The sequence below is a fragment of the Salvelinus alpinus genome, chromosome 5 (assembly GCF_045679555.1).
Source record: "Salvelinus alpinus chromosome 5, SLU_Salpinus.1, whole genome shotgun sequence".
Taxonomy (NCBI): domain Eukaryota; kingdom Metazoa; phylum Chordata; class Actinopteri; order Salmoniformes; family Salmonidae; genus Salvelinus; species Salvelinus alpinus.
The window spans coordinates 100,438,774-100,451,817 of record NC_092090.1 but is presented as its reverse complement, the minus strand read 5'-3'; the positions used below and the strand labels follow the sequence as shown (position 1 = coordinate 100,451,817).

Genomic DNA, 13,044 nt, shown 5'->3' with positions numbered 1-13,044 from the left:
ATAGTTAGTAGACTAGGAGATGTTGTCTATATAGTAGTTAGTAGACTAGGAGATGTTGTCTATATAGTAGTTAGTAGACTAGGAGATGTTGTCTGTATAGTAGTTAGTAGACTAGGAGATGTTGTCTGTATAGTAGTTAGTAGACTAGGAGATGTTGTCTATATAGTAGTTAGTAGACTAGGAGATGTTGTCTGTATAGTAGTTAGTAGACTAGGAGATGTTGTCTGTATAGTAGTTAGTAGACTAGGAGATGTTGTCTATATAGTAGTTAGTAGACTAGGAGATGTTGTCTATATAGTAGTTAGTAGACTAGGAGATGTTGTCTATAGTTAGTAGACTAGGAGATGTTGTCTGTATAGTAGTTAGTAGACTAGGAGATGTTGTCTCTATAGTAGTTAGTAGACTAGGAGATGTTGTCTATATAGTAGTTAGTAGACTAGGAGATGTTGTCTATAGTTAGTAGACTAGGAGATGTTGTCTGTATAGTAGTTAGTAGACTAGGAGATGTTGTCTCTATAGTAGTTAGTAGACTAGGAGATGTTGTCTATATAGTAGTTAGTAGACTAGGAGATGTTGTCTATAGTTAGTAGACTAGGAGATGTTGTCTATAGTTAGTAGACTAGGAGATGTTGTCTCTATAGTAGTTAGTAGACTAGGAGATGTTGTCTATAGTTAGTAGACTAGGAGATGTTGTCTATATAGTAGTTTGTAGACTAGGAGATGTTGTCTATATAGTAGTTAGTAGACTAGGAGATGTTGTCTATAGTTAGTAGACTAGGAGATGTTGTCTATATAGTAGACTAGGAGATGTTGTCTATAGTTAGTAGACTAGGAGATGTTGTCTATAGTTAGTAGACTAGGAGATGTTGTCTATAGTTAGTAGACTAGGAGATGTTGTCTATATAGTAGTTTGTAGACTAGGAGATGTTGTCTGTATAGTAGTTAGTAGACTAGGAGATGTTGTCTGTATAGTAGTTAGTAGTCTAGGAGATGTTGTCTATATAGTAGTTAGTAGACTAGGAGATGTTGTCTGTATAGTAGTTAGTAGACTAGGAGATGTTGTCTATATAGTAGTTAGTAGACTAGGAGATGTTGTCTATAGTTAGTAGACTAGGAGATGGTGTCTATATAGTAGTTTGTAGACTAGGAGATGTTGTCTGTATAGTAGTTAGTAGGATAGGAGATGTTGTCTATATAGTAGTTTGTAGACTAGGAGATGTTGTCTGTATAGTAGTTAGTAGACTAGGAGATGTTGTCTGTATAGTAGTTAGTAGACTAGGAGATGTTGTCTGTAGGGTAGTTTGTAGACTAGGAGATGTTGTCTATATAGTAGTTAGTAGACTAGGAGATGTTGTCTGTAGGGTAGTTTGTAGACTAGGAGATGTTGTCTGTATAGTAGTTAGTAGACTAGGAGATGTTGTCTGTATAGTAGTTAGTAGACTAGGAGATGTTGTCTGTAGGGTAGTTTGTAGACTAGGAGATGTTGTCTGTATAGTAGTTAGTAGACTAGGAGATGTTGTCTGTATAGTAGTTAGTAGACTAGGAGATGTTGTCTATATAGTAGTTTGTAGACTAGGAGATGTTGTCTGTATAGTAGTTAGTAGACTAGGAGATGTTGTCTGTAGGGTAGTTAGTAGACTAGGAGATGTTGTCTGTAGGGTAGTTTGTAGACTAGGAGATGTTGTCTGTATAGTAGTTAGTAGACTAGGAGATGTTGTCTGTATAGTAGTTAGTAGACTAGGAGATGTTGTCTGTAGGGTAGTTTGTAGACTAGGAGATGTTGTCTGTATAGTAGTTAGTAGACTAGGAGATGTTGTCTGTATAGTAGTTAGTAGACTAGGAGATGGTGTCTATATAGTAGTTTGTAGACTAGGAGATGTTGTCTATATAGTAGTTAGTAGACTAGGAGATGTTGTCTATAGTTAGTAGACTAGGAGATGTTGTCTGTATAGTAGTTAGTAGACTAGGAGATGTTGTCTGTATAGTAGTTAGTAGACTAGGAGATGTTGTCTGTATAGTAGTTAGTAGACTAGGAGATGTTGTCTATAGTTAGTAGACTAGGAGATGTTGTCTATAGTTAGTAGACTAGGAGATGTTGTCTATAGTTAGTAGACTAGGAGATGTTGTCTATAGTTAGTAGACTAGGAGATGTTGTCTGTATAGTAGTTAGTAGACTAGGAGATGTTGTCTGTATAGTAGTTAGTAGACTAGGAGATGTTGTCTATAGTTAGTAGACTAGGAGATGTTGTCTATAGTTAGTAGACTAGGAGATGTTGTCTGTATAGTAGTTAGTAGACTAGGAGATGTTGTCTATATAGTAGTTAGTAGACTAGCAGATGTTGTCTGTATAGTAGTTAGTAGACTAGGAGATGTTGTCTATAGTTAGTAGACTAGGAGATGTTGTCTGTATAGTAGTTAGTAGACTAGGAGATGGTGTCTATATAGTAGTTAGTAGACTAGGAGATGTTGTCTGTATAGTAGTTAGTAGACTAGGAGATGTTGTCTATATAGTAGTTTGTAGACTAGGAGATGTTGTCTGTATAGTAGTTAGTAGACTAGGAGATGTTGTCTGTATAGTAGTTTGTAGACTAGGAGATGTTGTCTGTATAGTAGTTAGTACACTAGGAGATGTTGTCTGTATAGTAGTTAGTAGACTAGGAGATGGTGTCTATATAGTAGTTTGTAGACTAGGAGATGTTGTCTGTATAGTAGTTAGTAGACTAGGAGATGTTGTCTATAGTTAGTAGACTAGGAGATGTTGTCTGTATAGTAGTTAGTAGACTAGGAGATGGTGTCTATATAGTAGTTTGTAGACTAGGAGATGTTGTCTATATAGTAGTTAGTAGACTAGGAGATGTTGTCTATAGTTAGTAGACTAGGAGATGTTGTCTGTATAGTAGTTTGTAGACTAGGAGATGTTGTCTATATAGTAGTTAGTAGACTAGGAGATGTTGTCTATAGTTAGTAGACTAGGAGATGTTGTCTATAGTTAGTAGACTAGGAGATGTTGTCTATAGTTAGTAGACTAGGAGATGTTGTCTGTATAGTAGTTAGTAGACTAGGAGATGTTGTCTATATAGTAGTTAGTAGACTAGGAGATGGTGTCTATATAGTAGTTTGTAGACTAGGAGATGTTGTCTATAGTTAGTAGACTAGGATATGTTGTCTGTATAGTAGTTAGTAGACTAGGAGATGGTGTCTATATAGTAGTTTGTAGACTAGGAGATGTTGTCTATAGTTAGTAGACTAGGAGATGTTGTCTGTATAGTAGTTAGTAGACTAGGAGAAGTTGTCTATATAGTAGTTTGTAGACTAGGAGATGTTGTCTATATAGTAGTTTGTAGACTAGGTCTAGACAGAGATGTTGTCTGTATAGTAGTTAGTAGACTAGGAGATGTTGTCTATAGTTAGTAGACTAGGAGATGTTGTCTGTATAGTAGTTTGTAGACTAGGAGATGTTGTCTATAGTTAGTAGACTAGGAGATGTTGTCTATATAGTAGTTTGTAGACTAGGAGATGTTGTCTATAGTTAGTAGACTAGGAGATGTTGTCTATATAGTAGTTTGTAGACTAGGTCTAGACAGAGATGTTGTCTGTATAGTAGTTAGTAGACTAGGAGATGTTGTCTATAGTTAGTAGACTAGGAGATGTTGTCTATATAGTAGTTAGTAGACTAGGAGATGTTGTCTGTATAGTAGTTAGTAGACTAGGAGATGTTGTCTATAGTTAGTAGACTAGGAGATGTTGTCTATATAGTAGTTAGTAGACTAGGAGATGTTGTCTATAGTTAGTAGACTAGGAGATGTTGTCTATATAGTAGTTAGTAGACTAGGAGATGTTGTCTATAGTTAGTAGACTAGGAGATGTTGTCTATATAGTAGTTTGTAGACTAGGTCTAGACAGAGATGTTGTCTGTATAGTAGTTAGTAGACTAGGAGATGTTGTCTATAGTTAGTAGACTAGGAGATGTTGTCTATATAGTAGTTTGTAGACTAGGTCTAGACAGAGATGTTGTCTGTATAGTAGTTAGTAGACTAGGAGATCTTGTCTGTATAGTAGTTAGTAGACTAGGAGATGTTGTCTATAGTTAGTAGACTAGGAGATGTTGTCTGTATAGTAGTTAGTAGACTAGGAGATGTTGTCTGTATAGTAGTTAGTAGACTAGGAGATGTTGTCTATAGTTAGTAGACTAGGAGATGTTGTCTATATAGTAGTTAGTAGACTAGGAGATGTTGTCTGTATAGTAGTTAGTAGACTAGGAGATGTTGTCTGTATAGTAGTTAGTAGACTAGGATATGTTGTCTGTATAGTAGTTAGTAGACTAGGAGATGTTGTCTGTATAGTAGTTAGTAGACTAGGAGATGTTGTCTGTATAGTAGTTAGTAGACTAGGAGATGTTGTCTGTATAGTAGTTAGTAGACTAGGAGATCTTGTCTATATAGTAGTTAGTAGACAGAGATGTTGTCCATATTAAGTTAGGCTACGGTACAGAGATGTTACAGTGATGTTTTTGGAAACGGTAGGCTGATTGAAAGCATTGTGACCAGTTCAATCAAAACTTCAAGACGTTTCACTCAGCCAGATGTAATGGTTCATTGTTCTGGGGAAAAAAACAGGTAGGCCCTAATCCTTTCAGATAGTGAGGTGGAGATTTTCAAAAATCATTGTTTGGCAGACGTTGTTTATCCTAAATTGAACATTGTGTCCTAACAAAGAACAACTAAAACACTTTAAAAGCACTAACACATGTTTGCTATTATTCCCCACATGTTAAGATTTAACAAATGCTGAAAGATTTAAAAGCATTTAATTAAGCAAGTAGCCATGAAAAACAGTACATTATTACACATATAAGTTGTCTAACAGGGAAAATCAGTACATTACTACAGATTGTTTATGAATCCTGGATAAAAAAATACATATATATAGTTGAGTGAAGACAGATCAATTACAGATTGCATCCAAAATGGGTCACTATTCCCTTGGTAGTGCACTACTTTTGACCAGAGTTGGCACCCTATTCCCTTGGTAGTGCACTACTTTTGACCAGAGTTGGCACCCTATTCCCTTGGTAGTGCACTACTTTTGACGAGGGCCCATAGTCTAACGTAGTGCACCCTATCCTGGGACACACAGAGCAGTTGTTCTATTGTTGGACTAGGACACTTGCCTGACAACTAAAATCAAATCAAATCCAATTGTATTTGTGACATGCGCCGAATACAACAGGTGTAGTAGACCTTACAGTGAAATGCTGAATACAACAGGTGTAGGTAGACCTCACAGTGAAATGCTGAATACAACAGGTGTAGACCTCACAGTGAAATGCTGAATACAACAGGTGTAGGTAGACGTCACAGTGAAATGCTGAATACAACAGGTGTAGGTAGACCTTACATTGAAATGCTGAATACAACAGGTGTAGTAGACCTTACAGTGAAATGCTGAATACAACAGGTGTAGTAGACCTTACAGTGAAATGCTGAATACAACAGGTGTAGTAGACCTCACAGTGAAATGCTGAATACAACAGGTGTAGTAGACCTCACAGTGAAATGCTGAAAACAACAGGTGTAGTAGACCTCACAGTGAAATGCTGAATACAACAGGTGTAGTAGACCTCACAGTGAAATGCTGAATACAACAGGTGTAGTAGACCTCACAGTGAAATGCTGAATACAACAGGTGTAGTAGACCTTACAGTGAAATGCTGAATACAACAGGTGTAGTAGACCTTACAGTGAAATGCTGAATACAACAGGTGTAGTAGACCTCACAGTGAAATGCTGAATACAACAGGTGTAGTAGACCTCACAGTGAAATGCTGAATACAACAGGTGTAGTAGACCTTACAGTGAAATGTTGAATACAACAGGTGTAGTAGACCTTACAGTGAAATGCTGAATACAACAGGTGTAGACCTCACAGTGAAATGCTGAATACAACAGGTGTAGTAGACCTTACAGTGAAATGCTGAATACAACAGGTGAAGACCTCACAGTGAAATGCTGAATACAACAGGTGTAGGTAGACCTCACAGTGAAATGCTGAATACAACAGGTGTCGTAGACCTTACAGTGAAATGCTTACTTACAAACCCTTAACCAACAATGCAGTTTTAAAGAAACATTACTGTTAAAAAAAAGTATTTACTAAAATAAACTGAAGTAAACTGTTTTTAATAAAAAAGAAAAGTGAAGAAAAACAGCTCATCCTGAATTTCATTACGCTGCTTTATCGATCGCTCCATACACTCCGTTTAAAACTGCCATCCTAGAAGTTGTTTGTGCTGACGTCAAAATGAGGGGCGTTGTACAAAAACAAATTGACCAGCGAAGAAGAAATGCTCGTGGGCCGTGGCTCCTTGCTGGAGCAACGTGGATGGGTAGCCAGGCTATCGGGATCCTGAACGGTTGTTTTGTATTTTCTTACTGGTCCAAAGTGTAGAACACAGAACACTGAACGGTTGTTCTGTAGTCTCCTACTGGTCCAAAGTGTAGAACACAGAACACTGAACGGTTGTTCTGTAGTCTCCTACTGGTCCAAAGTGTAGAACACAGAACACTGAACGGTTGTTCTGTAGTCTCCTACTGGTCCAAAGTGTAGAACACAGAACACTGAACGGTTGTTCTGTAGTCTCCTACTGGTCCAAAGTGTAGAACACAGAACACTGAACGGTTGTTCTGTATTTTCTTACTGGTCCAAAGTGTAGAACACAGAACACTGAACGGTTGTTCTGTAGTCTCCTACTGGTCCAAAGTGTAGAACACAGAACACTGAACGGTTGTTCTGTAGTCTCCTAGTGGTCCAAAGTGTAGAACACAGAACACTGAACGGTTGTTCTGTAGTCTCCTACTGGTCCAAAATGTAGAAACAAGGAAGTTAGCGTTTTTTGGTCCATCCTGCTAAAAACAATGATGTTCATACCGGTATGTATAGTTGAGTTTAAACATCAATCGCAACTGTGGCCATCAGCGGTGGTTCTGAGGTCTCTTAGTGGGCCCAAGAGTAGACAGAAGAGCACTCCTCCTGGTTGCAACATCAACGGGACCACAGTGGAGAAGGTGAAAAGCTTCGAGGTTCCTCGGCGTACACATCACTGACAATCTGAAATGGTCCACACACACACAGACAGTGTGGTGAATAAGGCGCAACCTTAAACCATAACTTATGCACGATGCACAAAGGTACTTTATGAATACATACTAGAGCAGTAGCGTCACAGAAAACAACGCATCAGATATTCTCATTCTCTTACCCATTTTCCTCGCATAGTAGCAAGAAAAAATAAATAATAGTCTAGACTTTTTACGATATGCTTGCATACATTAGTAAAGAAGCTAGGAGGGCTGTCGGCATAACAGAGAAGGGTACAATGCCTCAGGCACAAAGAGTCTGATTGTGGCTGGAATGTGGTCTGTTCCCAGGATGACTAGAGAGCGCCCGGCACAAAGGGAAAACCAGCACGGAGAGCACTTTTCTTCTGGCATGTACAGGAAGCAAAATGAGAACTATGAAGTTTGACACCTACTATTCACAGCCTCCTACAATACCTTACTCTGCAGACAGAGCAGACAAGAGTCCCATGCAGGCTTAAGAGAGGGGCCAAGGAGAAAGGAAGGACTGACAAAGTCTCCGTCATCTGAAAGCGTGTCCATATTTCTGACACCTTAGAGGTCAATGCTACTTGGAGGATAAAGAGCCATTGGGAGAATGGTGGAGTGGAGACTGGTGGAGTGGAGACTGGTGGAGTGGAGGCTGGTGGAGTGGAGACGAATGGACTTGAGCTGGTGGAGGGGAGCTTGTGGAGTGGAGACTGGTGGAGGGGAGACTGGTGGAGTGGAGGCTGGTGGAGTGGAGGCTGGTGGAGTGGAGACGAATGGACTGGAGCTGGTGGAGGGGAGCTGGTGGAGTGGAGACTGGTGGAGTGGAGACTGGTGGAGTGGAGGCTGGTGGAGTGGAGGCTGGTGGAATGGAGACGAATGGACTGGAGCTGGTGGAGGGGAGCTGGTGGAGTGGAGACTGGTGGAGTGGAGACTGGTGGAGTGGAGACTGGTGGAGTGGAGACTGGTGGAGTGGAGACTGGTGGAGTGGAGACTGGTGGAGTGGAGACTGGTGGAGTGGAGACGAATGGACTGGAGCTGGTGGAGGGGAGCTTGTGGAGTGGAGACTGGTGGAGTGGAGACTGGTGGAGTGGAGACTGGTGGAGTGGAGACGAATGGACTGGAGCTGGTGGAGGGGAGCTTGTGGAGTGGAGACTGGTGGAGTGGAGACTGGTGTAGTGGAGACTGGTGGAGTGGAGACTGTTGGTGTGGAGACTGGTGGAGTGGAGACTGGTGGAGTGGAGACTGGTGGAGTGTAGCTGGTGGGAGACTGGTGGTGTGGAGCTGGTGGGAGACTGGTGGAGTGGAGCTGGTGGGAGACTGGTGGAGTGGAGCTGGTGGGAGACTGGTGGAGTGGAGCTGGTGGGAGACTGGTGGTGTGGAGCTGGTGGGAGACTGGTGGAGTGGAGCTGGTGGGAGACTGGTGGAGTGGAGCTGGTGGGAGACTGGTGGTGTGGAGCTGGTGGGAGACTGGTGGAGTGGAGCTGGTGGGAGACTGGTTGTGTGGAGCTGGTTGGAGACTGGTGGAGTGGAGACTGGTGGTGTGGAGCTGGTGAGAGACTGGTGGTGTGGAGCTAGGTGCTGTGGAGCTGGTTGTGTGGAGCTGGTGGGAGACTGGTGGAGTGGAGCTGGTGGTGTGGAGCTGGTGGTGTGGAGCTGGTGGTGTGTAGCTGGTGGTGTGGAGCTGGTGGTGTGTAGCTGGTGGGAGACTGGTGGAGTGGAGCTGGTGGGAGACTGGTGGAGTGGAGCTGGTGGTGTGTAGCTGGTTGTGTGTAGCTGGTGGTGTGGAGCTGGTGGGAGACTGGTGGAGTGGAGCTGGTGGGAGACTGGTGGAGTGGAGCTGGTGGTGTGGAGCTGGTGGGAGACTGGTGGTGTGTAGCTGGTGGTGTGTAGCTGGTGGTGTGGTGCTGGTGGGAGACTGGTGGAGTGGAGCTGGTGGGAGACTGGTGGAGTGGAGCTGGTTGTGTGGAGCTGGTGGGAGACTGGTGTAGTGGAGCTGGTTGTGTGGAGCTGGTGGGAGACTGGTGGTGTGTAGCTGGTGGAGTGGAGCTGGTGGTGTGTAGCTGGTGGTGTGTAGCTGGTGGTGTGTAGCTGGTGGTGTGGAGCTGGTGGTGTGTAGCTGGTGGTGTGGAGCTGGTGGTGTTTAGCTGGTGGGAGACTGGTGATGTGGAGCTGGTGGGAGACTGGTGGAGTGGAGCTGGTGGTGTGGAGCTGGTGGGAGACTGGTGGAGTGGAGTTGGTGGGAGACTGGTGGAGTGGAGCTGGTGGGAGACTGGTGGAGTGGAGCTGGTGGTGTGTAGCTGGTGGTGTGTAGCTGGTGGTGTGTAGCTGGTGGTGTGTAGCTGGTGGGAGACTGGTGGAGTGGAGCTGGTGGAGTGGAGCTGGTTGTGTGGAGCTGGTGGTGTGGAGCTGGTGGAGGGGAGCTTGTGGAGTGGAGACTGGTGGAGTGGAGACTGGTGGAGTGAAGATTGGTGGAGTGGAGACTGGTGGAGTGGAGACGAATGGACTGGAGCTGGTGGAGGGGAGCTTGTGGAGTGGAGACTGGTGGAGTGGAGACTGGTGGAGTGGAGATTGGTGGAGTGGAGACTGGTGGAGTGGAGATTAATGGACTGGAGCTGGTGGAGGGGAGCTTGTGGAGTGGAGACTGGTGGAGTGGAGACTGGTGGAGTGAAGATTGGTGGAGTGGAGACTGGTGGAGTGGAGACGAATGGACTGGAGCTGGTGGAGGGGAGCTTGTGGAGTGGAGACTGGTGTAGTGGAGACTGGTGGAGTGGAGACTGTTGGTGTGGAGACTGGTGGAGTGGAGACTGGTGGAGTGGAGACTTGTGGAGTGGAGACTGGTGGAGTGGAGACTGGGGGTGTGTAGCTGGTGGGAGACTGGTGATGTGGAGCTGGTGGGAGACTGGTGGAGTGGAGCTGGTGGGAGATTGGTGGAGTGGAGACTGGTGGGAGACTGGTGGAGTGGAGCTGGTGGGAGACTGGTGGAGTGGAGCTGGTGGGAGACTGGTGGAGTGGAGCTGGTGGGAGACTGGTGGAGTGGAGCTGGTGGGAGACTGGTGGAGTGGAGCTGGTGGGAGACTGGTGGTGTGGAGCTGGTGGGAGACTGGTGGTGTGGAGCTGGTGGGAGACTGGTGGAGTGGAGCTGGTGGGAGACTGGTGGAGTGGAGCTGGTGGGAGACTGGTGGTGTGGAGCTGGTGGGAGACTGGTGGAGTGGAGACTGTTGGTGTGGAGACTGGTGGAGTGGAGACTGGTGGAGTGGAGACTGGTGGAGTGGAGCTGGTGGTGTGGAGCTGGTGGGAGACTGGTGGAGTGGAGCTGGTGGGAGACTGGTGGTGTGGAGCTGGTGGGAGACTGGTGGAGTGGAGCTGGTGGGAGACTGGTGGAGTGGAGCTGGTGGGAGACTGGTGGTGTGGAGCTGGTGGGAGACTGGTGGAGTGGAGCTGGTGGGAGACTGGTTGTGTGGAGCTGGTTGGAGACTGGTGGAGTGGAGCTGGTGGGAGACTGGTGGTGTGGAGCTGGTGGGAGACTGGTGGAGTGGAGCTGGTGGGAGACTGGTGGAGTGGAGCTGGTGGGAGACTGGTGGTGTGGAGCTGGTGGGAGACTGGTGGAGTGGAGCTGGTGGGAGACTGGTGGAGTGGAGCTGGTGGGAGACTGGTGGTGTGGAGCTGGTGGGAGACTGGTGGAGTGGAGCTGGTGGGAGACTGGTGGAGTGGAGCTGGTGGGAGACTGGTGGAGTGGAGCTGGTGGGAGACTGGTGGTGTGGAGCTGGTGGGAGACTGGTGGAGTGGAGCTGGTGGGAGACTGGTGGAGTGGAGCTGGTGGGAGACTGGTGGAGTGGAGCTGGTGGGAGACTGGTGGAGTGGAGCTGGTGGGAGACTGGTAGAGTGGAGCTGGTGGGAGACTGGTGGTGTGGAGCTGGTGGGAGACTGGTGGAGTGGAGCTGGTGGGAGACTGGTGGAGTGGAGCTGGTGGTGTGGAGCTGGTGGGAGACTGGTGGAGTGGAGCTGGTGGGAGACTGGTGGTGTGGAGACTGGTGGTGTGGAGCTGGTGAGAGACTGGTGGTGTGGAGCTGGTGGTGTGGAGCTGGTTGTGTGGAGCTGATGGGAGACTGGGGGTGTGGAGTTGCCGAGTGGCTGGCTGGGTTGCGGGTGTGGGCTTGCCGAGGCTGGCTGACTGCTGTGGGGCCACCGAGAGGCTGGCTGGCTGGACCGGCTCTTCTGAATGTTGAGTACTAGCAGGTCCTCTCAAAGCTATACTACAGAGACCAGGGGTGGAAGATTCCAGTGTCAACCAGGGGTGAAAAAACGTTTGGGAGTCTGTTTGTAACTGAGCATAGCTGCAGAAGCAGGCAGGGTTTGTATGTTCTGTCATAACAGCAGAGGCAGATAATCTGTGTATGTTCTGTCATAACAGCAGAGGCAGGCAGGCGGTCTATGTTCTGTTATAACAGCAGAGCCAAACATTAGAGGCAGGCAGGTTGTGTATGGGCCTTGCTCCTCGACGAAGGCCTGTTGATGAGCGGAGGTAACATGAGAGAGACGGTCTGTGGTTTTACTCTGTTGCCCCTGAATTAAACTGGCAAAACAATCAAGAAACCACCAGGTAGCTAACTCGTCACACCCTTTTTCCTGAGGTGGGCAATGTGGGAAAAGTACAAACTTAAATCGAATTAGCAGAAATTAACCCACTGTGCTGTGTATGTGACTGAACATTTGGGTTTTTCCGTAGGGTTGCAAAATTCTGGTAATTTCCCTGGTTGGGAGATTCCTGGAATAAGCAGAAAATATAGAATTTGCCCAATTGGATTTGTGGAAAACCCGAGGAAATGTTGGGAAAGTTACCATAACTGTTCAACCCTACCCTTCTTCCTACAAACACCTTGTCAGTTTGTCCTGATCCCCAACTGAACGATCCCTTCTCTCTATAAATTATTGACCTACAGCTTATAGGCCTACAGCTTAGCTGCCTGTGGATTTGAACTGGCTAAGTGTTTAAAGATGGAGATGGAAGATTATTCAAGGAAAACTTGGGTACAAAGCTCCACTTAAACGTACGATGTACTATCATTCTGAGTGTTCATGCAGTAAACCTAATATTACCTTTCTTCCATCCTCCAGTTCCATCCTCGGTCTTCACAATATAATCTGTGAAGACAGAGTGTTAGGGAGTAGAGCAGTCCGTACTGGAGGGTAGAGAGGAATCAGAAGAGGACTTGAAAAGCAGTCCGTACTGGAGGGTAGAGAGGAATCAGAAGGAGTCAGAAGAGGACTTGAAAAGCAGTCCGTACTGGAGGGTAGAGAGGAATCAGAAGGAGTCAGAAGAGGACTTGAACATCAAAAAGTAGAAACTAAGACTTCTCCACTGCATGCAGAATCACTTAGTGAAAGATTTACTGAAAACAGCACTGAAAACAGCACTGAAAACAGCACTGACAACTACACTGAAAACACCACTCACACCACACTGAAAACACCACTCACACCACACTGAAAACACCACTCACACCACACTGAAAACACCACTCACACCACACTGAAAACACCACTCACACCACACTGAAAACACCACTCACACCACACTGAAAACAGCACTCACACCACACTGAAAACAGCACTCACACCACACTGAAAACAGCACTGACAACTACACTGAAAACAGCACTGACAACTACACTGAAAACACCACTGACAACTACACTGAAAACAGCACTGACAACTACACTGAAAACAGCACTGACAACTACACTGAAAACACCACTGACAACTACACTAAAAACAGCACTGACAACTACACTGAAAACACCACTGACAACTACACTGAAAACACCACTGACAACTACACTGAAAACAGCACTGACAACTACACTGAAAACAGCACTGAAAACAGCACTGAAAACAGCACTGACAACCATACTGAAAACAGCACTGAAAACAGCACTGA

The 13,044-nt window shown here is 45.5% G+C and overlaps 1 protein-coding gene across 1 annotated transcript; it reads right to left on the bottom strand.

Moving 5' to 3' along the window:
* Nucleotides 1-7,670: 7,670 nt before the first annotated feature.
* LOC139575383 (uncharacterized) lies at nucleotides 7,671-12,214 on the bottom strand. Its single transcript, XM_071400297.1, has 5 exons — nucleotides 12,204-12,214; nucleotides 10,932-11,359; nucleotides 9,817-10,019; nucleotides 8,550-9,659; nucleotides 7,671-8,423 (listed from the first exon to the last, which is right to left on the bottom strand). The coding sequence occupies exons 1-5, from the start codon at nucleotides 12,212-12,214 to the stop codon at nucleotides 7,671-7,673; spliced, it is 2,505 nt and encodes an 834-aa protein (XP_071256398.1).
* Between the last annotated feature and the right edge of the window lie 830 nt (nucleotides 12,215-13,044).

Excerpts from the sequence above, each read along its gene's own strand:
- LOC139575383 (XM_071400297.1), bottom strand. Across the intron at positions 9,660-9,816 it reads GCTCCCCTCCACCAGCTCCA|TCTCCACTCCACCAGTCTCC; the intron begins GTCCATTCGTCT and ends CCACTCCACCAG. Across the intron at positions 8,424-8,549 it reads CCACCAGCTCCACACCACCA|TCTCCCACCAGCTCCACTCC; the intron begins GTCTCCCACCAG and ends CCACTCCACCAG.